Source organism: Boleophthalmus pectinirostris, unplaced genomic scaffold (assembly GCF_026225935.1).
Source record: "Boleophthalmus pectinirostris isolate CB_2022bp ecotype Guang Dong unplaced genomic scaffold, ASM2622593v1 HiC_scaffold_2, whole genome shotgun sequence".
Classification (NCBI taxonomy): Eukaryota; Metazoa; Chordata; class Actinopteri; order Gobiiformes; family Gobiidae; genus Boleophthalmus; species Boleophthalmus pectinirostris.
The window spans coordinates 17,693,491-17,721,285 of NW_026571152.1; the positions used below are offsets into that span (position 1 = coordinate 17,693,491).

At 38.3% G+C, this 27,795-nt stretch overlaps 2 protein-coding genes across 4 annotated transcripts in view; one reads left to right on the forward strand and one right to left on the reverse strand.

Moving 5' to 3' along the window:
- The window catches only part of mafb (MAF bZIP transcription factor b), a 62,217-nt gene extending 35,985 nt beyond the window's left edge, over positions 1-26,232 (forward strand). The window contains exon 3 of one of the 3 annotated variants that reach the window (XR_008632397.1): positions 26,095-26,171. The gene's annotated coding sequence lies outside the window, so the exon portion shown is untranslated. Of the gene's footprint in view, positions 1-844; positions 937-26,094 lie in introns of those variants that run through there. The other 2 variants (XM_055155435.1, XM_055155436.1) reach the window with 2 other exon arrangements.
- The window catches only part of wwox (WW domain containing oxidoreductase), a 180,870-nt gene continuing 179,125 nt past the window's right edge, over positions 26,051-27,795 (reverse strand). Inside the window, exon 9 of the mRNA XM_020932138.2 lies at positions 26,051-27,420. Within this exon, the coding sequence (XP_020787797.1) occupies positions 27,229-27,420 (192 nt within the window). The 3' untranslated portion in view covers positions 26,051-27,228. The remainder of the gene's footprint in view (positions 27,421-27,795) is intronic.

Consider the following 27,795-nt stretch of genomic DNA (forward strand, 5'->3'; position numbering starts at 1 on the left):
AAAAACAATCAAACCATTATTTGGTAGTAGTGTATTTTAAGTCTCAATGTACAATAGTTATAATCATTTCGTGACTAATTGATTAATTGAAAAGTTAATATCAACAAAATCAAAAAATATTTGCTAGTTGCAGCCCTATTGGAGCGCTGAATACTATTAGCCTATCCATAGTGTGTGAACCTCAACACTGATTGCCAGCTCTGGTTTCGAAAGTAAATTTATTATTAATTTCCCTAAGACCTTTCAAAAAATGTCAAATATTAAGAGTTTTAAGACATTGTGGAGGCTATCCAGCTACACGGACACTGTTACCCCTAACGCAGTTGTTTTAAATCCAAAAAGCACATTTAAACGCAGGATCTGGAAAAATGCTTTAATAAATTGGCAATTCATAAATTTTCTGAAACAGCTTTTGAACAAAATTGTGGTCATTAGTTACCACATAGCTGATAATGTGTGAGCAAACTTGCAAACTTTTAAATATTTGTGTTTTTGTTAATGTCTATGGGAAAAATTTATGGCAAATTTACTTCCAGAACCAAGGGGATGAGCGGTCACTGTTGAGTTCCATAACCGGCTATATGTGGTGTATACCTGCTATATATGGAGTATGTGTATAGATACATGGAAGAACTTTCAATCTTACTTTTTATTAAGTTCATTGAGGTCATTTTGCACGTTTATCTATCTTGGCTACATTTTCTTCGATTATCAGCTAACGTTACCACAATATATTTAATTTCTTCCAACATGAATATTACATCATTGATCCAGATATTGTGCAAAAATCCCATATTTAGCTCCTCTCCTGTATTCTGCAAGTCATCTGTCCATTTTTCTGCAGTTTGGGTGAAAACAGCAGACCATGGCGCTGTGTAGGAGACGTTACCTATCCCCCTTTTCCCCTGCAAGCTCAGCGAGACCTGATCAACATCTGTAAGCTAAGCGGCCAACACAGTGAAACTCAATGCACTGCAGCCTGTACACATCCATATGCACCAAACCCAACACGCTACGCTTGCACCCCAGCGCTTGACCATGCACTTTTAATACCCTCCCGCGTCACATGATAAAACGTCCCCCTTGTGCTTGCCCTGTGCCTTGGAGTTCCACTTGGCCATATATAAGAGCCTGTAAGGAAACCATCAAATATTAATACGGCATTATACCTGATGCTAGAGCGGCTACAGCGAAAACAGCGCTGGGTGTTTGTTGTAGGGTAGTTATGAATTCATTGACTTTTGGTTTGCTGTTGCAGAGATGGCAGGGAGTGAGTTATAGTAGTAGAAGTAGTAATTCTAGTACTTTTACTCATGCCTAAATGGGCAGGGAGTTGTGTTGAAGTGAGTATTGTTAGTTTAAAAAAATTGAAAAAATATCACTCAACAAAATGCTTACAAAAAGTGTTACATATATTTGTAGAGTGGATAAAAGTTCTGTTTAAAATAATGTGTAGGCATAATGGACAAAAGAAATAAAATACAATGTTGATTTGTTAAACTAAAAAGTACAAATGGTGAAAATGTGAAAGTGAAAAGTAAACTGTTACTATTACTGTTACTTGAATAAAGTACAAATACTATTACTATGGCTTGACTGGCATATCCAGAATGATATTTCTCTGTATTTTTAATACGGAGGGAAATCAGTCTCTGTTACATCTTGAGTCAATATGATCATCCAATCAGGTTTGTTTTTTTCCTGTGAAACAAAGGAGCTCATTGGTCACCCATTATTTACACACAAAATGACATTTCTCTCAGCTCTAGTGTTTCTCAATCCCTTGTGATTTTTTTTCTTCTTTCTCATAAGCAGCCGTATTTGTTTTGATACAGAGACTGTGTTTCATCTGTCAGTCATCCCTATCTAAAAACAGGAAAATTCACCTTTGGCCAGACTATTATTTTCACAGTTCACTTCACTATTATTTTCAGAATTAAGAGTAATTGTTGAAATATTAGAATGACATATTTCTATGTTTTTTTAGGTCGTTTGACTACAGCAACAACAAATACAACGGTTGCAGTTAAGGAGGAGGCGAGATCGTAAATTGTTTGTATCTTTATGAGCAGCTATTTTTTACTTTTATTTCTGAGTAATTATACGCCACCGGAACAGCTTTATTATGAGTACAGTCTGTGACCACTTTTCCACAGTACCCAAAAACAAGTCCTAATCTCTCCTCTATGACAGGATTGTGATTAAAGGGGAGGATGGCACAAAAACAAAGATCATAAATTGCGGATGTGCCACTCTGAGCGCGTGCAGCGTGTGAAAGCTGTTTTACTGAGCTCACAAACAGAGCGCGGCTGTTGTTTGGCCTGATTGATGGTTCAGGCCCCAGGCTCCGAGTGAGAGGCCCCGACCGAGTATTTACTGGAATGGAGGACTAGGAGGATAAAAATCACAGGCTCAGATGTGACACAGAGGAGAGGGAAGCAGGAGGGCCACACGGACAGGAAGCCACGTGAGGAGAGAGATGTTAAGGAGGTTTTTTTTATAAAAAATGTACACATACCGTATTTACTATAGAACACCATTCACAAGTAAACATTTTTTGTTGATATAGTAAGTGTGGCATACTAGTGCATTGATTTATGAATACCTCTTATACTGTAATGATATTGTAGGGTTGGTGGTTCAAATGTTGCTTCACTGCCATTGACTATTTATATTGTGAAATGTTATACGAAGAAAGCAACTGATCAGATCATTTTTATTTCTTCAAAAAAATATGTTATTATTGAGTGTAGATTTTATTGGGGAAATGTGGATGTATTCATATTTCCTTTATTATTATTTATTTATTTTTGGTTGTGATCAAATTATATCATATGTCACTCTGCTGCAATGTATATAACTTAAAAATTGTAAAACTAAATTTAGTATCTATTCCTGTTGTCATTCCTTCGTTCTTTAAAAAAAATACAAAAGAAATGTTGACACTATATAGTTAAATTACTGGTATATTGCCTTTTCTCATTTAATGGTTTTATCTTGATCCATAGAAAATAATTCAGGTTTTAAGATATATGTCATTGTATCATCAAATGTTCATTATTAAACAACAACTTTTCATTCTTCACTGATTTTGGAGTTGGCCAGTCTGAAATGGAGACAAGGATCAGGGTCTATGATTTTTATTCCAAGAAGCTTACAGTTCAATTCATAGTCTGTAATAATATTGTATAACTTTTAGGGTTGAAAATATCGAAAATCAGATACTAATTGATACTAAAACTAGTATCAAGCAGATATCAATACTAAAAAAGTCATATTCACAGGACAGAAATGATTAGACAGATATAAGACCAGTATAGAGTTTATACCTTAGTATCAAAATCGAGTCATGACAACACTAATAACTTTTGATAACGCAAAATCAGAGTATCACAAATAGCACCACTCTTCACCCCCAGCCTCTGCACACACTCTACTGTACTTGCTCTTTTAGTTGTATTTTTCAGTGGACACAAGCGCCCTGGGCTCCTGTCAGTGAACTAGCCCCTGTGTACATATATGTGTGTTTGTGTGTGTGTGTGGGCACTGTGGCTCGTGGTGTGTTCAGGGCCCGCCACAGTGTAGGATGTGTCAGTGTGACAGACAGACTGACAGTATAACACAAAGAGGTCGCACCCCTCCAAATCCGTCCTCTGCTCCCCCGCCTTTCATTCCTCTGTCAGGGAACCAGCACCTTCCAGTTCAAGATGTCCTCTGTAGTCTGACATGTGGAGACACTGTACGAGGAGAGAGTGGAGTCAGGGTAGTTACTTGGACTATCAGGGTGAAGTAGAAATGGTGTTGGTTTAAAATAATCTGTGTATCATGTTCTTGTACTATGTCCAACTATGGATGGTTTTATTTGTATTTATTTATTTTTGGCTAATTTGATATATTTGTCTTGCTTTTATAGCCAATGAATGATACTTGATTTCAGTTTGCAACAGTAGCTCAGTGTGTTTGTGTTTTTGTTTTTCCACTGATCCAAAGCTTGGATCCTGCTCTCGACATGAACATCATTGGTCTAGCGGTCAGATCTTCTGACCCATAGGTTGGCAGTGCGATTCCACCTCCCACAGATGAATGCTGTCATTGTGTTCTTGGGCAAGACACTTAACCCATCTTGCCCTCAGTAACTGCGCACACTTCTGTATAAATATGTGTGTGAATTGGTGAGTGGTTTCTTGATGTAAAGCACTTTGGGTGCCTTGAAGGTAGAAAAGTGACGTATAAAAATGTGACAATTTACCATTTATTTTGAAATCTATAGTAAGGCCCAAATTGTAGTGAAATTCACAGTTTTTCACCTTCGTTGTATTGTTTGTGGGGATTGTGTAAAGTCTTATATTTCTATTGTAGCTCATTAGTCTGTTCAAAAAGACACATCTAATGCACTAAGTGAGAACTGACACATGGGCACACACAGACCGGGCCAGTGCAGAAAAAATATGTTGGTGCTAAATATCAGGTAATATAGTAATGCAACATGATATGTGGGGCTGCAATGCTTAGTGGGAAAATTGTGATTAATTGGAAATATATATTTTTGTTGTCTATTTTAGAAATTGTGGACAATACAAACACATGCCAAAATATATATTATCACAATATCATATGCATTATTAAACCAAAATGACAAACAAAATCTATTTGTAATTTTTGTAAATATTTGAGTACATTTATGAATGAAGTCTATCAAGAAGTCTGCATTTTTAAAACTTTTTATTTGGTTAAAATGTATTCAGAAATTCTCAATATACAAAGTAATTAAATGTTTGAGTAGAAAATAATTAAAACAACTATTAAAATAATTGTTAGCTGCCAATTCTGCTACTGCTACTGCTATTGCTATTAACACAGATATAGGCTTTGGTCCAACCTTAGTTTCAACTGTGGAAGGTGCTACAATGTGTGAGGTGCAATGAATAGTTTACTAGATCCCAGCAGCCAGACGTCAGTGATGCAATGAAGACAGAATATGAAAATACTGCATCTGGCCCTAGGTCTGTAGCTCGTGCTGAACTATTGTATGTGTATGTAATATATTTGACTTGACTATGTCGTGCTTGGTGCTTTTACCTAGTTCAAGAAATGTTAAATAAATAAGATGTTTAGGAGGCTGACTGTTCTGCTGCTGTGGAGATGAGTGTCTTTGCTGTTCAGTGGAAATGACACCCTTATTTATAATAGAGACTGACATTAGTTGTCGGCACTTTTGACATAAACTTATTGTCTACATTTTTGGTATCCTGTATTGTGATGGTAACAATAAGATTATTCAATCATTCAATTTAGATCATTCAGAAATGATCTAAAATCTGTCATAAAACTGTAAATATACTATTTGGGAGGGGGGAGGGGGTAATAAGATAATGTGCCGGTGAAAGTGAGGACTGGGGTGTGACGCCTGTAGTTTTGTGAGGGACGTAGTCAAGGCCAGGGGCAATTGTTGCCAAGGCAGCGGCCCTAACTATAAAGCTCTTTGAGAAACACTGCATCTTGTGATGTCATGCGGTGGTACTTGTCAAATGAACAGTTACCATTTACCATTTGCTCAGTAGTGATTGGCAATTTCAGTGAAGATGTATGGAGTTTAAAAACAAAGTGGGAAACTTCCTGTATTGCCACATCACAAGGTGGAATAGAGTGTTTTCTGTTTGAGAGAAGAGCCCAGCCTAAATACGCAGGGTATGTTTATGATGACAAATAAACATTACAACACAGATCAGAAAATACTGTTATATAGGCCATTTAATTGAAGCAAATGTTTTTTTTCCCCCAACAATATACCGAAGATAAAAATTGACTGACTGAATGAATCGATACTTGCATCCTCCCACAACATCTTTATCTTATAGCTGTACATTTTGTCTAATTCTTCCCACGCGCTCATTTTGAACAGCATTGACCTGTTAATGTGTGGAAACCTAACCAAGCACAGAGGTGAGGCAGACATGTCATGGGTTTCTAGGTTTGTTGATGTCAGCACATGTAGCTCTGTTATGGCTCTCTCTCTGATTGTGTAATGATTCCAAACCTCAGATGGATCTTGTCTGTTGATAATCTGCCCACTCTGCAGATTAGGTTTAGATTACGAGTGGGAACTGCAGAGGTGTCACAGATAAAACAGCACACTGTGTCTGTGCTAAAAGAGCGTTTTCAGGTTAGTTTGAATGTGATTGTCTTAGGGCTGCACAATGTGAGAAAGAAATGTGATATTCACTTTCCATGTTTGGGGGACTTTTTGGTGCAGTAAGTGAAATTTGAGCAAAAATGTTAGAATGTGTTATTTTTTTACATTTCATTATTTCTAAATACTGTAAATTTTGGTCATATTGACAACCTTTTGTAGTGTGATAAAAAAACACAAAAAAAACAGTGCAATATATTGCGGTTTTTGGATTAGAATATCAAGTTTATTGTCAGTGTCTGTAATTAAAACTTCAAAATGGCAAATAAAATGAGAAGAAACATTTACCAAACGAGGCTATAAAAACATTTTTAGGCCCTTTTGCAGTTCATTTTATGGTCCACTTCAGCCAAGTATAGATACATTTTAGCTAATTTCTGATGCACTCTTAAAATATTGTCAAAATATTGCTATCAGGAGTATATAGTATATATTTAGTCAATATTTTTGTCATCTTTGTCTCATGCGTTTGATTGTAACTTTTTGTTAATAATGTCTCTCAATAAATATTTTTTCAAACCAAAAAATTTAATAAAATTAAATAAATTGTTTTTATTTGAAGATTATTGTCTTGCACAGTCAACATGTGCACAGTAGGATTGTGAAAAGTATAGAAAATCAGATAGTAATCGATACTAACAAGGCTATACTAATTTAATCGTATGGATAAAAGTCACATTGACAAGACAGAAATGAACCTTTCCTGAACAGCTGTAGAAGTATAAGATCACAGAGACACGTATATGTGCATGAACCACTATGGGTCCTACCTGAATGATTGAGGGATTACACTGATATACCATCACATGGTAATAATAAGAAGAAAGTACTATTAAGTACTGCTGAAAAACACACTCTCTTGTCTAGTATCAGAATCTATATTGAGTGTCACGTCTATTCCTTAGTATTAAAATCAAGTTTGAAATGTTCGTATCGTGACACTGACAACACTAGTGCACAGTTATTCTTATGGTCTGCCATGATTAGCTTCCTTAAACCCAGTCCATCTCTGCATTTCCCATTCTTAGTCTAGTGATCATTTGCTTACATTTTCTCTCAACACACACACTCCCACACACACAGATTTGCTCCACCGCCGCAGGCTCTTGTGGCTTATTACGAGTGTTTAGTTTGAGCTCAGAGGAGGAGGAGAAAACCAGGGCCAAGCATTTAAATGGCACCACAAACACAGATCCCAACACTTGAGTAAGACTATAATGTGTGCCCGCTAATGTAAAGATTAGGAGAGTGTGTGTGGTAACAGTCCTGCTGCCCGTTGTGGGGGATTTTACGGTAAATGTGATTTGGTTGTGGATATAAGGCAGCATGACGGGAGAGAAAATGTGATATTGTATGGGGATGAATGACGGAGGAACAAATCTATATTAAGTGCAATTTCTCTGACATATTTCTGGAAATGTGGGGTTTGTGAATTGTTAATTTGTGATAAAACAAATTTGACTTTTCATCATACAGCCCTAATACAAAATTCGTTTTGTGGTAATATCCTTTGAATACAAAGTGGTACTTAAAAATATAGTTTTGACAAAAAATAATATCAAGACCAAACATGGCTTAGGAGTGGACTATATTAAACCTGAGACTATGATTACAATAAATATTTAATGACTAATTATAAAATAATAAATCGTTAGGAGATAAAATTTAATATTGAAGTTGTAGGTTTTGTGGGCAGTGAGCAGCTTCTTCTGTTCTGTTGTTCTGTTTTATTTGAAAATGTATTGTGTAAAAAAAAAAAAAAGCGAGAAAAATAATAATCTTGAGTCATTGTTTTGGCAATTTGCAAATAAAAAAAAAAAGAATTAAATTTAGTAAATTTATTTTTCTGCATACTGCAAAAATAATTTTCATCTTTGGTGTGGATTCTCAATCTATATTATAAGTATATAATACTTCCTTGTTTTACCATACTTTTTGCGATATCAGATATACCATGTGTGTAACTTTATTAAGCACCTTTGCCATGTACATTGTGGTTTTCTTGTGTCGTACGGTAGACTGAAATGCCTCTGTCAGCTTAATTTAGGTTTGTTAATGAGCTAACAAAGGTCGTGACTGGTCTGTGGAGAGGAGAAGCTCTGCATGTGAATCAGGAGAGGTCAGCTGGTGTAGTCACATAGAGACATACATGTGAGTTAAATACCAAACACAATAACGACTTTGGAAGAGACAGTGCAGATGATTGTTGTTGTCAGTGGCACATTTTGTAATAACTGTGTAATTTTTTATTTTATTTTTTCTATTTTCTGTGTAAATGTCTGGTCTTCCTTTAGGCCTTGTGTTTCCTGGCAGCTCTCACCTCACTGTCCTCCTAACAATTGAATAAACTTACAGATGGTAGCTGTATTTTCCAATATCATAATACAACTGTAATTTAAATATCAAATATATACATACATATGAACTATTTGAATGCATGAAGGACTTGCTGACCACTGACAGATTGGTCATAGGCCAGCACTGGAATCAAATTCACCCTCTCGTTTGTCTAGGTGTGTTGTCAAGTTCAGTAGCAACATTATGTCTCTCACTTAAGAAAACTGTATAAGTTAAGAAGTTACGTTAAAGCTGAGTCCAGGTGACTGAATGAAATCTTTTTTGTTACCCTCAATCTCCTTGCTGAGTCAATCTCTAACCTTCATTTTCCCTTTACACTGTCATGCTTGGCACCAATCTCTACAGTAGCTCTGCCCCCCTCCCCTTCCCCTTTGTGTATCTCACCCAAATCCCTCCACCCTCTCCCCCCTCGCCCTCCTCCTCTGCGGTGGTTGCTCGTCTGGCAGCCCGCCCGACTTCCAGCTGGCAGAATGATAGACGCTCACAGGGACTATAGAAACACCAAAACACAACACAAGACTGTAGCCCGCGTAACTCTCCTCACCACTCAACCCAAGTGTATTCGATAAACAGCGGATCACTCCGGGGGGGGGGGGCAAATTTCGATTTTAAGCCTATTATTCTGATAAACACGTGGGGCATATCAGCGTGGTGGAAACTATAGTAGCATTAGCACAACCAACTTTCTTTGGCGTGATGAAAACCGATAGGGATTCGGGAATCGCGCGCGTTCAGGCCCAGAGGTTTAAAAGCGAAGTGCAATCTTGACAGTAGCATATCTCGAAACACGCACAGACCTCCGAGGGGGATGAGAGGGGCAGAGAGAAAGAGCAGAATGGGACTTGCTTTGTTCGAGCTGTTGAATCGTGCATGCATGCTCGGAGTGAGCTGGAGAGTGTTGTTATTATTAAAAATACAAAATGGCTCCAGGAGGGGTTTGGTAGACAGCGGTTCGAAGGTGTGTCAGAGGCCTCAAACCCATGGTAGGTCTTATATCTTCGGAGGGTAAACATGCCGTGATTTCATCTGAATATTTCAAAATTCCCAAAGTCAAATGGGCGGTTTCGTTATTCTAATGTCGGCGTGGTCTGGCAGGAGTCTTCCTAAACACAGGTTAAATCTATGGAGCAGTTTTGTTTTCTCAAGGTAATGTCGTTTAACCTGGAGCATAGTTAGAAAAAGGTGCAAAACTGTGTTATGCACCATGCAGCTATGTAATAGGGGAAAAGTACATGAATATTTGATGTCATTGTGGTTTAGGGTAGTCTAGACCATTTTAGTAGTATGGTGAGGGCTGCTTAGTTAATGGCAATTGAATGGAAAGTTCAGTTGTTATGGACGTAATTATCAAATTGCAAAAAGTATTGTTGCTTGCTTGGCAAACAATAAAATCTTCTAGTTTTATGAAAATATGCCAACCCTGCAGTTTAGACCTCTACAAACATCTTCTGAAATGTAATTTTGGGATTAGTTCATATTTCAGTCTTCTCTCAAATGTTGATGTTCCTGGTTGTGTTTAAATGATCTACTTTGCAATGAATACTGATTTGAAAACAAATTGCAACTCTAATCAAAATTGCAATATTTATTTTATTTTATTGTATTTTTTTACTAAAATTGTGCAGCCCTCATCCCTCTGCAGATCTTAACTATGAATCAGGAGTATAGCTGAAGGATTAGCCTACTGTGCACGTCTGTTGTTGGTGGGGGAATGCAGAACACCCAAGATAAAGGAAGAACTTGAATCAGTAGTGGCAATGGTCGTTATGGTTACTTTTGCTTGTACAGTGTGCTCACTGTACAAGCACCTGGACTCCTGGATGAATATAGAAGAGATATTTTTAGTAAGCATGCCCCTATCCAACTTTTTCAGTTTCAATACAGATTTTGATATTAAAGATTAAAGTATCTGCTGATTCCCAGTATCAACTGATACCAGTGCAGAGACTGAAAATAGCATTCATTTTGTCAAATAAAATATAGACAAATAAGACCAAACTGATAAACAAAATGCTTTCACATGTTTATGGCAGTTTTTAAAGAAATCCATTTCAGTATTAGTGGAAGTGCTCCTGTCATTTTCAGGGAAACTCAAAGCTGCCTTTGAATGCCAAAATGGGAGTCCTCCATGTTTCATTGTGCCATACTGCAGAGGAGAGGGAGCAATGGAAGGAGCAATGTAGTTTGCATACACTTTTGTAATTTATAAATCTTGTCATTAGTTATAGTAAGGTTGGAGAAGTGTCTTGCTCAAGGATGCGACAGCAGTAGGCATTAATGGGAGCGGGTATCTTATACTCTGAGCTTCCAGTCAGAATGCAAATGCTCTGTCAACTGAGCTACCGTTACCTTATGAAAATTACTGTTAAAAATAAAAATATTACTACTAAAATGTCTTAAACGTGCATTGTGTAACTTTTCTGGTTGAGGACCTGTCAAATTCTTGGCTCCATGAAGATGTTATTGTTTTGTCTGGGAAGTTTCACAGTATTGTATTAAACCTTTCTATCTTCATGAAGACCAAAGCGGACCAAGCTACACGTCAGATCTCACAATCAGAATGCCTGTTTTTATTTGTATTTTCTAGCTAAACCACCTGTAATTGAATACATGTAAGAGAGAGCTGTTTAAAGTCATACTGTGGAACATTCTGGGCAGAGGAATTACATATCTGGAAGCAAGCAGGTGACGAGCCTCCATTTTTTTAAACAGTGCAATACAAGTATTTTTCTTATGTATTCCCTGGACTGAATTGAGCAAAAAATCATGGTCTTTATAATTTTAAGTGTCTCATGTACATTTTACAAAGCGCTCTCGTCCCTGTTGTGATCCTTGTACCTCTGATTGGGAAACACTCGCAAATGGCTTTAATACAACTGCCCATAATGAACCCGGCTGGCGCTCTGATAGCTGCTAATAAGTGCTAACAACAAACAGCGCGGCCATATGTCAGCGTGTGCATTAGCCGCTAGCGTGTGTCACCCGGGCACTACATTACATACATTAGCTGTGTTTCCATTCTCTATAAGGCTCTGATTACAATAAGCGCACTCTCGCACTGTAATGATGGCACGAACAATAGCAGAACATAAATTAATACAGCTTTCAACTGTAAATGCCATTATGCTGTTTACTGTATAGAGCTGTGGGATTTGTGGGAAAACAGTGGCGAGTATGGATTGTCAACTGTGAAGCAATTGTGACAAATCATCTTAAAAAATAGAAATAACATTAAGATGGAACTTTTTGGAGTAATTTTAGAATTGTCTTGATATATGAACTAGCATGAAGTGTTCAAAAGTTAAACAAATTAAACAAACTTATCTTCATGAAGACAAGCAGGTGACGGCAAAGGGTCAAGTCAGGTGTGTGAAAAGGTGACCACACTCATAGTACATGTTTTTCATTGTATATTTGAATGATAAATATACCTGTGATTGAATCAATCTCAACAGGTTAAATGCCATACTGTGGAACATTACAGGCAAGGCAATAAAATCTTGGATACAAACAGGCGTCAGACCCTCCACAAGAAAAGTGCCCAAATAATTTCTTAGAATATGGGTCAAAGATGTATAGATCTGTAATTCTGTAATTCCATTGATTCCTTAAAGGGCCCATGTTATGCTATTTTCTGATCTACTGTATGTTATAATGATGTGTCCTCATCACAAACATACCTGGGGTTGTATTTTGTTTCATTCATACATGTTTAACATAGAAACACTGCATATCTCAAACAGAAAACACTGTTCCACCTTGTGATGTCATACAGGAACTGTGTTTTAAACTCTGTACACTTTCACTAGAATCGTTTAGATACTTTCAGATCTGGAACTGCCAATCTCTAATGAATGTTGGCAAAACACAATTCGAGGTATGTTTTTGAAAAGGTTCCACCATGGCTTAAAGCTCACAAGTGTCAATGTTGGCACATATAACTATCATATTCATTAACACAGCTCTTTTCTCTTTCGCATCTTAATCATATTGCATCCTTTAGAACATAGAGGAGTTTATTTGCTGGAAATTATGCACAATTGTACATTCACACCAGGACATAGCCACTTACAGTCTATTCGTCATGATTGTAGACAGGAGGGAGGAACCTAAACTTCATTGATCTGAACTGAGGGGTCGATATGCGAGCCACAAGCTTAACGCAGCCGCTCAAGTGTATTCAGTAATTTTTCACAATAATCTCCCATAGAAAAGGGGAAGTGCGGAGGGCTTAGAGTATTATTCGTTTCCTGTGATCTTGTAATTGTGATTTAGATTCATTTGAATTGTTATCATGTTTGCTTGATTTTGGAAGAAAAGGAAAAGAATGAAAAAAAAATTTATTGTGATTTTTATATATTGCGATTAAATTTGAAAGTTCTTTTCTTGTGTCCACAATGCATATTTTAAATATATCCAGGAGCCTTAACATTTGACAAGAGACAACAAACTTCTAAACTAATACAAGAATCACATACATTTCACAGCAGGTTTGTACAGGTCGACAAGACAGGGTTTTCTTATATAAAAGAACATGATTTTTTTGTTGTTTAAAGAGGACCTTCTACATCTAAATAATTGCAGACTTTGTGAATTGAAAATTGTGACCACTGGAATTTCAATTCAGTTGCGTTTCACTGTCATTATGTACTATTTCACCACCAGCTCTAGTTATCACTTAGGATTATAGCCACAGTAGTAGTAAATGTAGTGAATAGCCGTGATACTTAAGGGGTGAGGAGGGAGGCATGAGGGTAGGTCTGGCCCCATATGAAATGTACACGCGGCGAGTCTTGTGTGTGTTAATGGCTTTTTAAATGTCAGGGAAAGTGGAGGAATGATAAAAGAGAGATAGGTGATGCACTGTCCTCATGATGGCTGCTCTCGGGCCTGTTCAGCTCTGTGTTTGGGGGAGTCGGACCTGCTGATGTCGGCGTGATTTATGCACCAATCACAGCGCAGAAGTGAGGGAGGAAGAGCGAGGGAGAGCGAAAGAAAAAGATAGAGAGGAGGGCAGGAGTGCATTATAGGGAATGTTTTGGGTCTTTTGGGTGTAGATTTGAACCAGGATTTAAATGTCAGAAAAGTGTTAATTGTAAACTATGTGCACATTCAGGTGTTGGTTGTTGGCATTTTATTTCCCTTTTGCCTCGCCACATCTCCCACAGTTCAGATAAGTGTGACTGACAGAAGGATTAGTCAATTATAGAAATGGTTAGTGTGTATCAAAACAAACAGTGATCATTTACAGCAGATCTAAACACATAGTGATATTTTTCAAACATCTCTCGTCCCTCTTTGGTAAATTCTCTCTTCAGTAATAAACTTAAGAAATAACAATTCTTTTAGTCAGACAGGAGAGTTTGTTTACCTGCTTTACATGTTTCAGCTACTTCCTCAGAAGGGTCACGTGACGATGTAGTGATCTGTCTTGTAGGCTGCTTTTCTTGGTTTTGCCTTCCCCAGGACTGCATCCCATGTACAGTCTATGATAAGGTGTAAGCTCCCCCGTTATGATCTTTGCTCCTTAGACCATCATCACTCGTCCCTACAAATGTTTGAACAATTAAAAAAACTCATATTCGCTCCCGTCGCACACTTCTCACACGCACATTTCCATCAGCACACTCCTCTTCGTCCACTTTTCATGCACACTCCCTCTCACACACCCCTCTCATACACTTGTAACCCGGGACGACTCCATTAATTGCGCAGTGATTCACGGTCTCGTAATTAATCTGCCGGGTTTGGAAAGGTGACTCTTCTCCTCCTATTAAAATACACACACTGTCACAAGAGGGACACGCACCTAGCTTCGTATATTCTCAAATCACTTTTCAATTAGCCACCAATGAAAAATATGATTCAAATTAAAATTTACTGTTTATTAATTCGCTTAAATGAGTGTGAACTATGATCGCATGAAATAAAGGATATATTTGGGTTCACAACTTACTGGGGCATGGTCAAGTGGTATTCTCTGTAGACAGGGCTTTAATCTCTCACGCATATGAACAATAGGGACATGTTTTTCAGTGTAACACATTTAGAGTTAAAATGTACCGCAACAATCATACAAAAAAACAAACCACATTTTAACATATTGATTTCAAAATGACCTATTTAAGTTTGTGTCATTTTGTATGGTGCATATGAGTTTCAAAGGGGTTGAAAGACGATACTCTTTCATTATGGATTCACTGTGTAACATTTCTAGAGGAGGGTCCACTACCTGCTTGTCTCCATGGAAATATCATTGCTTTGTCTACAATGTTCCACAGTAAAACCTATCCATCACGAGGGAGACAAGCAGGTTACAGCACTATGTTACATTACAATTCAGATCTGTGGAGAGTCACCCCTGTTCACAGAAGGAATCATTGTAATTTTGAGCAATAGAAAAAACAGTAATGAATAAATGCTCGATGTGTATGTTCCCTTAATGTCAAGTGTCACAAATATGCGACAAACCTTTTGGATCCAGATATAAACCGAGATAGCAGCTACATTCCCCAATGCCGATTAGTACAAATGCAGTACCTTCCTAGGAACCTTTGGCAAGCACTTGTTTCTAGTTGTTGCAAATTTGAAACATACCCACATTTTTATTTATTATTTTTTGCTATAGTCTAATTAATAATCTCAACTTAATTTACCATCTACTTAAAGGCAAAAACACACACACAATATTTTTGATATACATCTATATAAATTCAGGCTTTAAGGAGCTAATGCCACAGATACAAGTAGGTGGCAGACCCTCCACCAGAAAAGTTGCACAGTGCACTTTTAAGTATCATTATTAACCTGCATAAAATGAGGGTGCAGATATTTTAAAATAAGGTGGCGAAGCATCCAACACGAACAGAATAAATTCATTCAAAGATTGGCTGGCATGACCGTTCAATAGAAATTTGTCTACTCTGTATACTCGCAGTATTTTGCTTACATTTACCACTCAAGTGTTGAAACTAATAAGCTGAATGGTGCTAGACTTGTTCAGGATTTATGACTCTGTTATTTCAAAATGTGTGATATTTATTTTGGTTTACCTCAATTATTGAAAAAGACAGAGAGACTGCACTACGCTTGCACTTTCTCTCATTTTGGCTCTCAATGAATTAAAAATCATACTTATTAATCATATCCTCTCTGACCCTGACACTGTAATTCTCACATTTTTCAAACTTGGTGCATTTGGAGCAATTTGGAAATTAAAGAAATATGAAAAATTAAAACTTGTGCCAGAGTGAGTGATGAGGAGACATAACTCTTGGTCTGTCAACATGCCACCTCCGTGCACCTCTCCGGATATTCCTCTCATTTTATACTGTTTGCATATGAGTGTAATTTATTGGAATCAAACATTTACAGCGAGCCTTGGTGCGCTGCCAGGGAGCCCATTAAGAGCATTGTAACAGAGGAGTGTGATCAAACAATACAACGTAATGATAGTTCTGTGAGTGAGAGCGGGAGCCTTCAATGAGGTGATTATAGAAGCTGCTATTGTTTTATATCAACAGCAAGACTCAAGCTGAGACAGTCTGTAGTGTAGTATGCCTGTGGTGACTGGAATGTTCCACAGTATGGCATTAAACTTCAGTTGTGCCTTTATTTCATTAAAAGTACATGCTTCGACAGATTTTAACCAAGCTTGTCTCCATGGTGGTAGATAAGTTGGAACATTTTACAGGACCATCTAAAGTGTTACAAAGTGCACCTTAAAAAAAATAAAATAAAAAATGAGGTTGATAAAAATAAGTGTAAAGTGGGTCGGTAAACAGTCTATCTGAAGCACAAGAGGTAGGCAAATATATACTATATTGTTAAATTATTCAGGAAAGCACTTTAATATTCTAGATTCCATTGCGCTGAAAAGTCTAAAGATGTATGTTACTTTGTTTTATCATACACTCAAAATTGTTCTGAATTTTATAGATCTATAAATAGTATTTCAACTAACTTTTGATTTACAGCTAATTTATTTCAGATTTAGCTAGTCCTGTTTTCGACCTAGTTCAGTCTGTGTGGAAAAGCCAGATATTTAATGAGATGGAACTTTTTTTGAGAAGTTTAAAAACCACATCTGTACACAGTAATCATCAGTACCACTTATAGCTGAACAAAAACGAGAAGCTTTCTACCAAAGCTGTGACACTTGTAATTCTACTTACCTAAATCTGCAAGGACATTTAACCTGCTGCTGATGTCACGATTGTAACCGAGATTGACAGGCGGTCCACAGATAGTCCGCTCCATCAGAAGAGGACAGGGTCAGAGGAGGACACTTCTCTATCACAGTCTATCACAGTGTGTCCATTCTGGTTGTCCTTTATCGGATCTGAGCTTTCTGCAGCACGTCTCTCCCAGTGAAGCGTCTTGTCTAAAACTAAAAAGATCTGATAGAACTGAAACCAGGAGAAACGGGCAAATGAGAGTGGCTCAACTTTGGCGCTTAGAGATGTCAGCTGTGTGTTGAAAGATTTGAGTTTGATGGGTTTGTGTGGGAAAATATTCCTCTCTGGAGTCAAAGTGCTAGTGGTGAAGAGGAAGTGATGGAGAGGCTGAAGTGGCTGAAGAGGCTGATGTTTTTGCAGCTGAGTTGAAGGCTTGAATGGGAGGTGGAGAATGGGGGAGAGAGTGTATTTATTCGAAAGAGGTGATTGGTTGAAAGTCTTTCTAATTGAAATACATGCATAATTGTCATAGCAGAAGAATATGTAACAAATAAAATGTGTAATTTTTGGACCAAGCTAAATTTGGTTAAATTTAAAATCATTGTTGTCCAGATTCAAGACATAGAGGATATGAAAGTAATTAAAAGATGAACTGCTTTTCAGTTGGAAGGAATTTTACATTCTTGTCTCCATGGAAATTCCATGCTTTTTCCAGAGTGTTCCATGTTACAGCTTGAAACTTAACTTACACAAGCATGGAGCACTACCAGACTTAGTTACAGGTCAGATCTGTAGAAAGGTAGACCTGCTCATATTTGTTTTTCAGGGTATTTTGGGCAATTAAAACACCCATAATGAAGTAAAATTTTAGATGCTCAAATGTGCTTTTAAAAAATAATAACATCTCCATGGAGACAAACACCTGAAAAGTTACACAGTGCATCTTTAACCATCACTATACCTGACTGCACTCAAGTAAAGTCCTCTCCCAAACACACATTCATATCATAAGGTTTACAGTGACAGTGGCCTGACAGAGGAGGTCCAGGCTAAGTCATCTCTGCGGAGGGTAACGCGCCATTTAGCTCCACTCAATAACACGCGCTCTGCCTCCCTCTGTATCGCCCGTCACACCTGGTCACACCGCATGACTCCGGCTGTCCTCCGGTATCACTGCACCGCTCCGGATCTCCTTTCGCCCTATGTCGGCCTTAACCAGACAGACTAACCTGACAGATGTATTTATGTAACGCTTTTGATAGCTATTGATTCACGCGGCGGGGCAGTTAAAGAAGCGCTGAAAAATGAGGTCTGGATGGTAGTCGGGTTTGACGGTGGAGATGACGTCTTACAGAGAGACAGCTGTGAGATGAGATGAAACTAAGAGGTCAAACAGAATGAAAAATTGAATGAATGAGATGGATGTCTTGTGGAAAATCAGCTGTATTTATTTTTCATAGTTGAGGTATAGTAACACTGAATGATACTCTATACATTGTTTTGTTATAGCAGCAAACGCACTTATGAGAAAATGAGTGTTGTTTTTTGAGTGAAGGGTGACACCAGTGTTTTGTCTCAGTCGGATGTCAAGTAAATGCTATGTGTAGTATTCACAATATTGTCTGCGTAATTCTCCAGCCAGGTAGGGTCCATAGCAAAAGAACGTTGAATCAGGCAACTGGACAAAGTTTTTAAGAGAATACATTTTACCGCTTGTCCAAGTAGCTTCTTCAGACACACTACATATATATAAAATCATGCCTAATTGTATTCTAATTGATGCTAGATGACTTATTAGGGCAGCCATGTTTGATATGAACAGACCATTCATTTCCCTGAATCCACCTGTCAATCAAGCCCATCTGAACTTGAGGAGATTCAGTGTTGAACAGATTCACATCTTTGTAAAGTTTTGAAGAAGTGTGTATTCTGGATTCCAGGCAAACAAAATATGACTGGAGTGACAGTTCACACGGTGAATATTATTCCACAGCACGATATGGTGAAATTATCAAAATATCAATATTGTTATCGGTATTGTTTTGAAAATATGATTAAAAATTAAAACAAGAAAGTGATATCTCTGCTCTTTTGTGGGTTATCTTACAGTCATTTCTCATTTGTCTGATTCTTAAACCTCAACATCTACATTTTAAAACATGTTTCAACACATTTTGGTTTGAGTGACATAAAAAAGGAGACTAAGGCTAATGGCTGGGTTAGCTTCTGTCTGGGTTAGTTGCTTTCTGGGTTGCATGTATGTGTGTGTTAGGGTGACCTTGGCGTGGCCCAGGCTGCAGAGGCCGTCAGCACAGTCAGTCTGTGTTCATCCAAGCGTTGTGCTGCAGATTAGCGCTCTTTATTACTGCCACCAACCAGCGGCCTGACAAATCCTCTTATTTCATTTCACCTCCGCACTCCCATTCTCTCCATTCTCCTTGGCCTTAGTTTCCGTAAAGGCCATGTACCGAATGTGTGTTGTCATGTTGGTCAGTGGACAGCAGGGGGAGAAATGTGGCAGGTTAAGAAAGGATAATTAGCCATATTGTTCAATCTTTTTATCACACCAGTTGTTTCTATTGTTTCATATTGCCAGTGCAAATCATTCCTAAACTCTGTATGCATCCCATCTAGCTATTTTGTGTTATTTATATCTAACTATTCTCACATCTTAGGTCCCATTTATGCTCTGAGTGAGTGACAGGCCAATTGAACCAATCACAGTGGAGATATGTGTGATTTGCCAATACCCTATAACACTGCACAGCGTTTTAGGGTCCAGTGATGTTTATAAGTTCACAAACTCATGAAAACTTTCTCCAGCTCCCTCTGTTGCAGTTCGGTGACATTGGACCAATCACTGAGCAGCATTGTGGTTAAGGCAAAAAGTGATGCTGACAGACACATCCCAGCCTTTTAGCAGAAACAAACTAGGCTTTTACTTCATTTTCGATAACAGGGAAGTGCCTTGTGCATTCTCAACTGGATTTAACAAAAGTTTGATTTCTTGACTTGTTTCTGTGACATTTCTTCCATCAGCATGAAGTATTTGTCTGGACTCTGCCTTTTCCCGATCAGTTTCAGTGAGAGACATCCAGGACTGATCATGTGTAGAACTCAGAGTGCTGCACATATGAGTCTGGCTTCTGTTATATTTTATACCAAGTCCTGCGAAGGACATTATTGTGACCCTTTTAGACCACACCACCACAAGTGACAGAGATCTGAAAATCTGATCAACATAAATCCAACGCTATTATGAGTATGATTAGACACAACAATATAGTTCCTCTTCACAGGGCTCCTTTAAACCCTTGTTGACACCTCGCTCTCGTGTCCCAAACAGTTCAGTTCAGCACTAGTCTTCTCCCCTCTCTCCTCACACCTCCTCTTCCTTGTTCCCTTCTTCTCTTCTCCCTCCATCCTCTCTCCCTCCTCTCTGTTTCATCCCTCCTTGCTCTCTCTCCGTACAGTGTGATGAATCTGCAGACAGGGGCTAATAATTGTACTTCAACCCAAGTGCTCATTTTTCTTTGTGTTTGAAAGCTGTGACAGGCAGGCGCTCCCCCCATCCCCCTTCTCCTCTTTTCTCTCTCTCTCTTACACAATGGGAGGGTAGAATAACTCAGAGGTTTACAAGGTCATGCTGTCTCGCAGTGAGGACGCGCTGGGGACGAAGACTTCCTCCAAGGTGTCGTACAGGAGGTTCAATAAAAAGCATAAAGTTATGGATAGAAGGGGCCGACTCTGCAGGGGCGTATAAGTGCGCCTGATGGTGAACATGCTCACTCAATCAGGAAGGAGACTGCAGGCCAGATCTCATCATTGTACACGTCTAACAGTGACACACAGATGGAGAGAAATGGTGCTTTGGTTTTTGTTTGGGAAATTTCTGAGGCACTTTTCAAAATTTTAGAAAGAAAACCTGCGTGAAGGTGCTGTATTCGAATTTTTAAACTTGTTTTACCTGTTGAGTAAAATTAAGTCTGCTGTGTGCTGTCTGCATCTAATTATAAAGCGTTGTATTGTCAGATAACAAGGATTTAGCTACTTGCTGATGAGTTGTGTTATGATGGTAAAATCCGCACTGGTTTCTGAAAAGCGCTTATAAACTCATCACAGACTCTAATTAGGATGTTTGGAATGCATAAGGTAAGTGAGGAAAAACGTTATACCACTACAAACTGTATACAATTTCTAGTTCTTTTTTATTCACATATTTAAGACCGAAAATATCGGGCACAACACCTTTAATTTAAATTATTCCACGAAATGTGTAACTTTTTTGGATGGGGATCCACCAGTTGGAGAGAAGTATGTGAACTGTTATTCGCTAATGTAATTTATTCACAAGATAACTTTTAATGCCATACTGTCAATTTTTCTAAGCAATGACCTTTAACATGTATGGAGTGTATAGTTATTTCTTACGAAGTGCCAGAGCTGCTGTAGCACTGAGGAATGAAGCAGTCAAAAAGATGTTTACTGAAATGATTAGAATGAGGCTGTAGAGTGACTAGAGCCAACAATGAGGAATTAGAAGGTCTGTACTCAAAAAATACAATACTTGAAATATGACAATGACATATTTGTACATATTTCACTTAATATACTTTAAAACCATTTAAAATACATAAGGATATGTACAGTACTTTGCAGTTTACAAATCTGCAATACACAACAGTACAGTTTCCCTAAGCTATTCTGGGAACACTGATGCAACAGCAGCAGGCTCTATGGCCACAGCACCTGTACATTTGGAACTAGACATGTGTTGTGATCAGTGCCTTACCCAATATAAGCAACACATGTATAAAGGCTTAGAGCGCCCACTTCAGGTGAATTATGAGTTCCTGTCTTTAGCTGTCTCATTATATACATACAGATCTGAATTCCATACCCTCCTTCTTTACCATTAAAAAAATGTAAGCAGTTCACATTGTTGAAAAGGAACTGTACTTGTTATTTACTCTAAAATAAGTTCTGTTTTGTTTTAGTTTTTATTTTTTGCAGTGGTTGGTCCAAACTTATCCTTCATTCTCTTTCTTATTCACTGCTATGTGGCCGTCAGTGTTATACAACATAATTTTGGTTCGCAGACAATAAAAACAATGTATAACTAGATGCAGACAGCACACATTGGTCTCATTTTGACCCTAAGAGCTGCTTTTACAATATATCTGTACTGGCGCAACCCATATACTTTATAATATGAACTAAATCAGGATAAGCCCTAAATAATTTCTTGTATTTAGTTGTTGCCACCATAAGTGAAGGCACATGGATTGGGTGCTAGAAAAAATATAAAAATTGCAATTTGAGTAGCTCTAAATTAATGAAACACGCATGCAAATTGGAACAAAATGAAAACTATATCTTTACATCCCAGTGGGAGAACAAATTACATTAGAAAGCATTGGAATCCACCCTTAATTGAGACATGCCATTTATTCCTATATTAAACTGCTGTAATTATATCCAATATAGTCTGGGGGAAATATTACATCATTTCAAATCGTTCTTTGTACAATTCTGCATGGCGTATTAACTTAATGCCCCGTGCACAACAGCGACTGCAAGCCAAGCACAAGAGCACATATTGAAAGAAAATAGCATTTCCATTGACTGCCAGTACTTTATGAAAATTGATCAGCAGTTTTTAATCACGATGTCATCCTCGGCGGGTGCACTTCTCAGGGGGGTGGTACCTGTGCCTGGCGTAGCAGTTAAGATGGTAAATTCCCTCCTGGTAGATTGTTATTGAGTAGGCCGAGTCTGCAGAGAGAGCTCGCAACATTGATTGTGATCATTAAATATATCCGGGCGAAATGGCAACATGGCATTCCCTCCGTCAATGTGTGTGCTGAACAAAGCCACAATCAAATCAATTTACTCATAATTATTCTGCGAGAGGCGAGATTTATCACGGTCAATCGTAAGCAAATGAAAATAAAATCAGCAGAGGGAGAAATAACTTGTAAATAGCGCTAATTGAAATATCGGGTATTTGCTTTGCGCTCGTGTGACTTTGTTGGTGCATTTTTTTTGTTTTGTTTTTTTTTCTGCAGGAGACAGAGAAGGGTGGGCGAGGGCTTCCAGGATGAAACCGGGGGGTCAGGAGATCAAGGTCCTGGCGGTGCTCGGAGGAAGTGTAGAGCATTGATTAGCTATCAGATGATTCCGATAAAGCCTGATCAATGGGACTTTGTTTGCGAGCCAGACGGGACCCTCCCCTACCAGACACACCCACTGCAGCAGCACACAGAGCACCAGGCGAGGGCGAGGGTGAGGGGACCAGAGGGAAGGGGAGGGGGGGCGAGAGGGGGTGAGAGGGGAAGAGGGGTCTATCGGGTCCGGGATGGAAGGAAGCCATGGTCAGACACAATGGAGTCAGGAAGAGGGACAGGTTATAGGGTTTGGTAGTAGTTACACTAGACCTGGTCCTGGTCTGGTTCCAGTTTAGACTTGGTTTGATCCGGTTGAAATCCTGGATAAGCTCTGGCCAAATCCAGTTTTATCTTTCTGTGTTTGCGATTGCGGTTTTGCTAGTTGCATCATATATATTTTTTTGCTTTAAAATTGAATATTTTAACATTTTATACAAAAAGTTGAATAACAATCCTGTTTCATTTCACATTTTTCTGAAATGAAAACAGGAGTCTTCTGACGCAACAAGGATTTTTTTTTTTTTTTTTTTTTTTTGTGGTTGGGCCAAGTATTGCTAGTTCAATTCCTGGATATGACAATTTAGTGAATGTCTCCCCTGCTCTTCAATCCTATTTTATGCATTACTGCCCTAATACCTATGGACCTAGTACACAAAAAATAGAGAAAATCATTCAGAATGTGTCTGGATATAGGTCATCTCCAAGTGCAATGAAAAAACCATGAGCTGCAATAAATATAGAAGACAGTTCTTAGTTGTATGTATAATGAGTCATAGAAGTTAGTTATTCAACCCTCTACAGCTCAGATCTAACTGTTGAACTGAAAACTTTCCTCTTCTACAAAGAAAAAGTACCCATGATATATATTGGCCCCCCAAAATGATTGTCTCATCTGTTATTCATTGAATGATAAATCAGTATTGTAATTATCTTCACAGGGTATTGTTTAAACAAGATGGAACATTATTTAAAGGTCTGTATCTATGGTGGTTAATAACAACTTTTCAGAGACTAAATTTGATCTTGTTTAAGCCTAATTTAGTCCTGATCTAGACTTTTGGTTTGATCTTTTTCTAGGCCTGGTTTAGTTCCAGGTTTAGTCTCAATTTGGAAATATGTTGTGTTCAATGGTGATTTGTTTTATGAACATCTGTCATTACTGCTTACCTTTAAAACTCGTATAAACTTTTGTCTATGAATAAAATCTGTGTAAATCTTAATTTTTAGTGTACTAAAAATGACGTATGAAACAAGTTCTGATTTCTGCTTAATCACTGTACAAATTGAAAGTTGGCTGAGACTTTTTGGGCATTTTTCCAAGAGACAATTTGGACCCCTGATTTAAGAGCAAATGAAGCGATTACGATCTGTGTTAGAAAGCCTTAGAGAGTGCTGAGAGAGTGAACGGGGTAAACTCTGTAAACCAACACACCAACACTATAAATAAAAGTCTGCTCCAGGACGGTCCAGTGTGGAGCAGATCTAAGCACAGGTTACAGTGAGACAAGGTTAGTACAGTGATAGTAACTTGATCAACTTGCTAGCTCTTAATGCTGTTAGCCTTATTTATGCTGCTTCAGTTGTTTAGACTGCTTCAGTTTTTTACACTGCATCAATGCTCCAGAGGGCCTTACACTATGAAAATACTCCAAATGTATGTTTTTCCAGTATATATTTCCAGTTTACTCTGTGGTTCCTTTTGTTAGATACAGTAGTTTTGGAAGCTTTGCATTTTTGTATTTTTAATAGTATTTTAAAGATAGTATTTTATGCATTTATAGCCATTATGCATTCATGTCAACATTGTTTATTTAATCTCATTGTTTTACTTGTTTTTTTAAATGTTATGTTTATGCAGTTATTTTAAATGTATTGCACCTTTTTATCAGGGCATTGAAGGTCATGGTTGGCATAGTTATGTACTACTAGCAACTGTATTATTCTATTATATGATTCATCGGTACGGTATCATTAACCAAAGGCCAACACAGACTCATTGATTCAGCACCACGGACAGAGATCTAATGATATTTTTACGCGTGTCTCTATAGCCTCCCAATGTTGTTTTCATTCTTTTATTATGTTTTACACTTGTTTTGGCCCATCCACTCCCAGGCCTGAGCACATGTGGACTCCCTGTGCTGTACCCGGTCTATCAGCGTCTGGTGTGAGGTGTGAGAAAGGACAGTGATAAGGCACCTGGACTGTCAGATTATGAGGCAGTATCAGTGGAGACAGGAGGAGCACAAGTGAACAAAGCATGGCACCATTCCCACTCACTGTACGGAGGTCCCACTTGCACGAGGACGCAGGACATGTGAGAGCCGGGCCAGGGGTCACTGATCAGGGACAGACTACATCACACGAGGTTAACACTTGTCCAGTGTGAATGGAATTTTCTGAAATCAGTTAAAACACCTTATTGTGAAACTGCAATGTACCTCGACTACTCAACTACTCACATCCTGCAAAGCTGTTGTGGTGGCCTGTAAATTCTGCACTGGTTTACAATTTGTATGTTGTAGTGGTTGCTGGTGCAAAGGGAAATGGGGCTCTCATCAGTACAGCTTTCACTGTGTTCACTTGTGGTGATGTGGTCAAGTCAAAGGAAGTGATTGCAGCTGTTGGGTGTGTGACAGTTTTCTTCACAAGAAATTCTTTGAGTTGTCTAGTTTAGTGTATCTGTTACTCAATATGTAGTGTTTTCTGTAGGGGAAAGTATATTGTATTTCAGAAACTTAAAAAAACACAGACATTTTGTGCAAAGTTTGTATTGTTTTTCTGTGTCTGGATAGGTTTCCCCCAGCAGTAAAATGATATGATATACCTATAGCAGAGATTTTGAATCTAAAAGGGAGTTTTTCAGTTGCAATAGAAAATAACAATTTAAAATTAAATTCAATTCAATTAATATACTTTTTAGTTCTACCAGATTGTAACCAATTTGATGCTACTGATGCATCTTTTGGAGAAATGTTATGAATTTCTTTCATAATGTCTTTCAAAGTACTTGCAAACACTGCAAGAAGTTGCAACTCACTGCAGTAGATTACATTGTAGTCACCTTATGATACCTACTTTTCAGTTGCAACATCTCTCTTCCTAATTGTCTTTAAATGAACTTTTAGAATAAAAAACTCAACTCACTAAACTTTGTACAAAATCATTTTATTAAACAAATTCTCCATTTGTGTCTCCACAGATTTCACCAGAACCTCCACCTGCGGCACCCGGACTGCCACAAAGCACAATCCCACTGCAAGCGTCAGGGAGACCCAACCTCCACACTCATACCACTAACAATGGACTGACCACGGATTCTTCCACATCTGTCAACATGGACACTCTTACCTCTAACTCAAGTGTAAATGAATCCATAGAAACATAGCAAACACAACCTGATGTCCACGCCCCTGTGTGATTTTGTAAATATTGTACAGAGGAGACATAGGGACCTTGCAAAGAGTTGTTAAACATATTGCAGAATTCTGTACATAGACTTAAAATCATACCTTTAGTGTTTATATATCCACCATTAGTAATCTTTATTTATTATGTGCTGAGAATAATTTAGCAAAATATGGCCCATGCATTTTTCAATACTGAAGAAATTAGCAAAGTACGCTATAGCTAAGGGAAGACATCATATACAGTGCACTAAATCAGATGCATATGTTAGCTAGACAAATCATTGATTTAAAGCAACACTATGTAACTGAGATGTTAAGTTTAATTAGTTCATTTTAAAATTCCCCCAACATTAAAGGGTCAGTAGCTTCTTTACATAGAACTGGATGCTATGCTACTGTGATGTTAGCTTGTCAGGGAATGCTAACGATAGGGCATTTTAGCTGTAGTATTAATACATAAAATTAGTCCTGTATTTTAAAACAATGTTATAAGCCTAAGTTTCAAAGCATCTTGAAAATGTATTCTCCCCAAGCATAATTTGCATTTTTTTTTTAAATATTTATCGTCCAAATATAATCTAATTTCGCAGGCTTCAGGTTACACACAATTATTAAAACACGCTAGGCGAATGCTGAGTGAAGTTTAGAAACCCCCTTAAGATTAGTTAGCCAGCTTAGTTTAAAATATGTGAATGAGTTTACATGTCCATGAAAGTTCAGTAGTGTTGCTTTAAATACAACTTAATAGGAACGAAAAGACTGAAAGTTACAAAAGTGAATACCTCCCCTTATTTGGTCCTAATATTCTACCCATCCATCCCTTCCATTGTAAACTACCACCTCCTTTGTAGACACCTTGTATTATAGCGTGTTACCCATCCACACATAGACTTTGCCCAGTCTTTAGTTTAGCCCTATGGCCCCCCTCACAGAGCCTGTACCCCCCTGCACCGCTCAGACACCAGCCTCTCACTCAGCTCCCATAGGCTGACCGCGCTCCCTTCGTCCTGGGCCTCGAGGGAGGGCAGGCACCGGAAGCAGTTGTTGAAGTACATGCCTCCCAGGCCCTCCAGCTCCGGGGCCACTGCGAGGTACACGGTGGTGGCTGCTCCTTGTTGCTGTAAGGACACAAAGAGAAGAAGATGGAGAGGTTAGTGATCGAGGAGGCAAGGGACTAGGAGACAGAGGAATATAGCGTGGCCAAGAAAGCAATGGACTAGAATGCAAGGGACTACAGATATGCAGGGTGAGAGACCAAGGAGGCAATGAACTAGGAAATGAGGGACTACTATACAGCAAGTCCGTACTCAAGGGGGCAAGGAACTAGGGAGCTAGGGATGGCTAATACACCAATTGGGCAACTATGGAGGAAGGAACTACGGACACATCAAGAACGGGACCAAGGAACTAGGAGCCGAGGGACTACTGACACACCAAGAAAGCGACCAAGGAGGCAAGGAATTAGGAGACGAGGAACTACTGACACACGGACA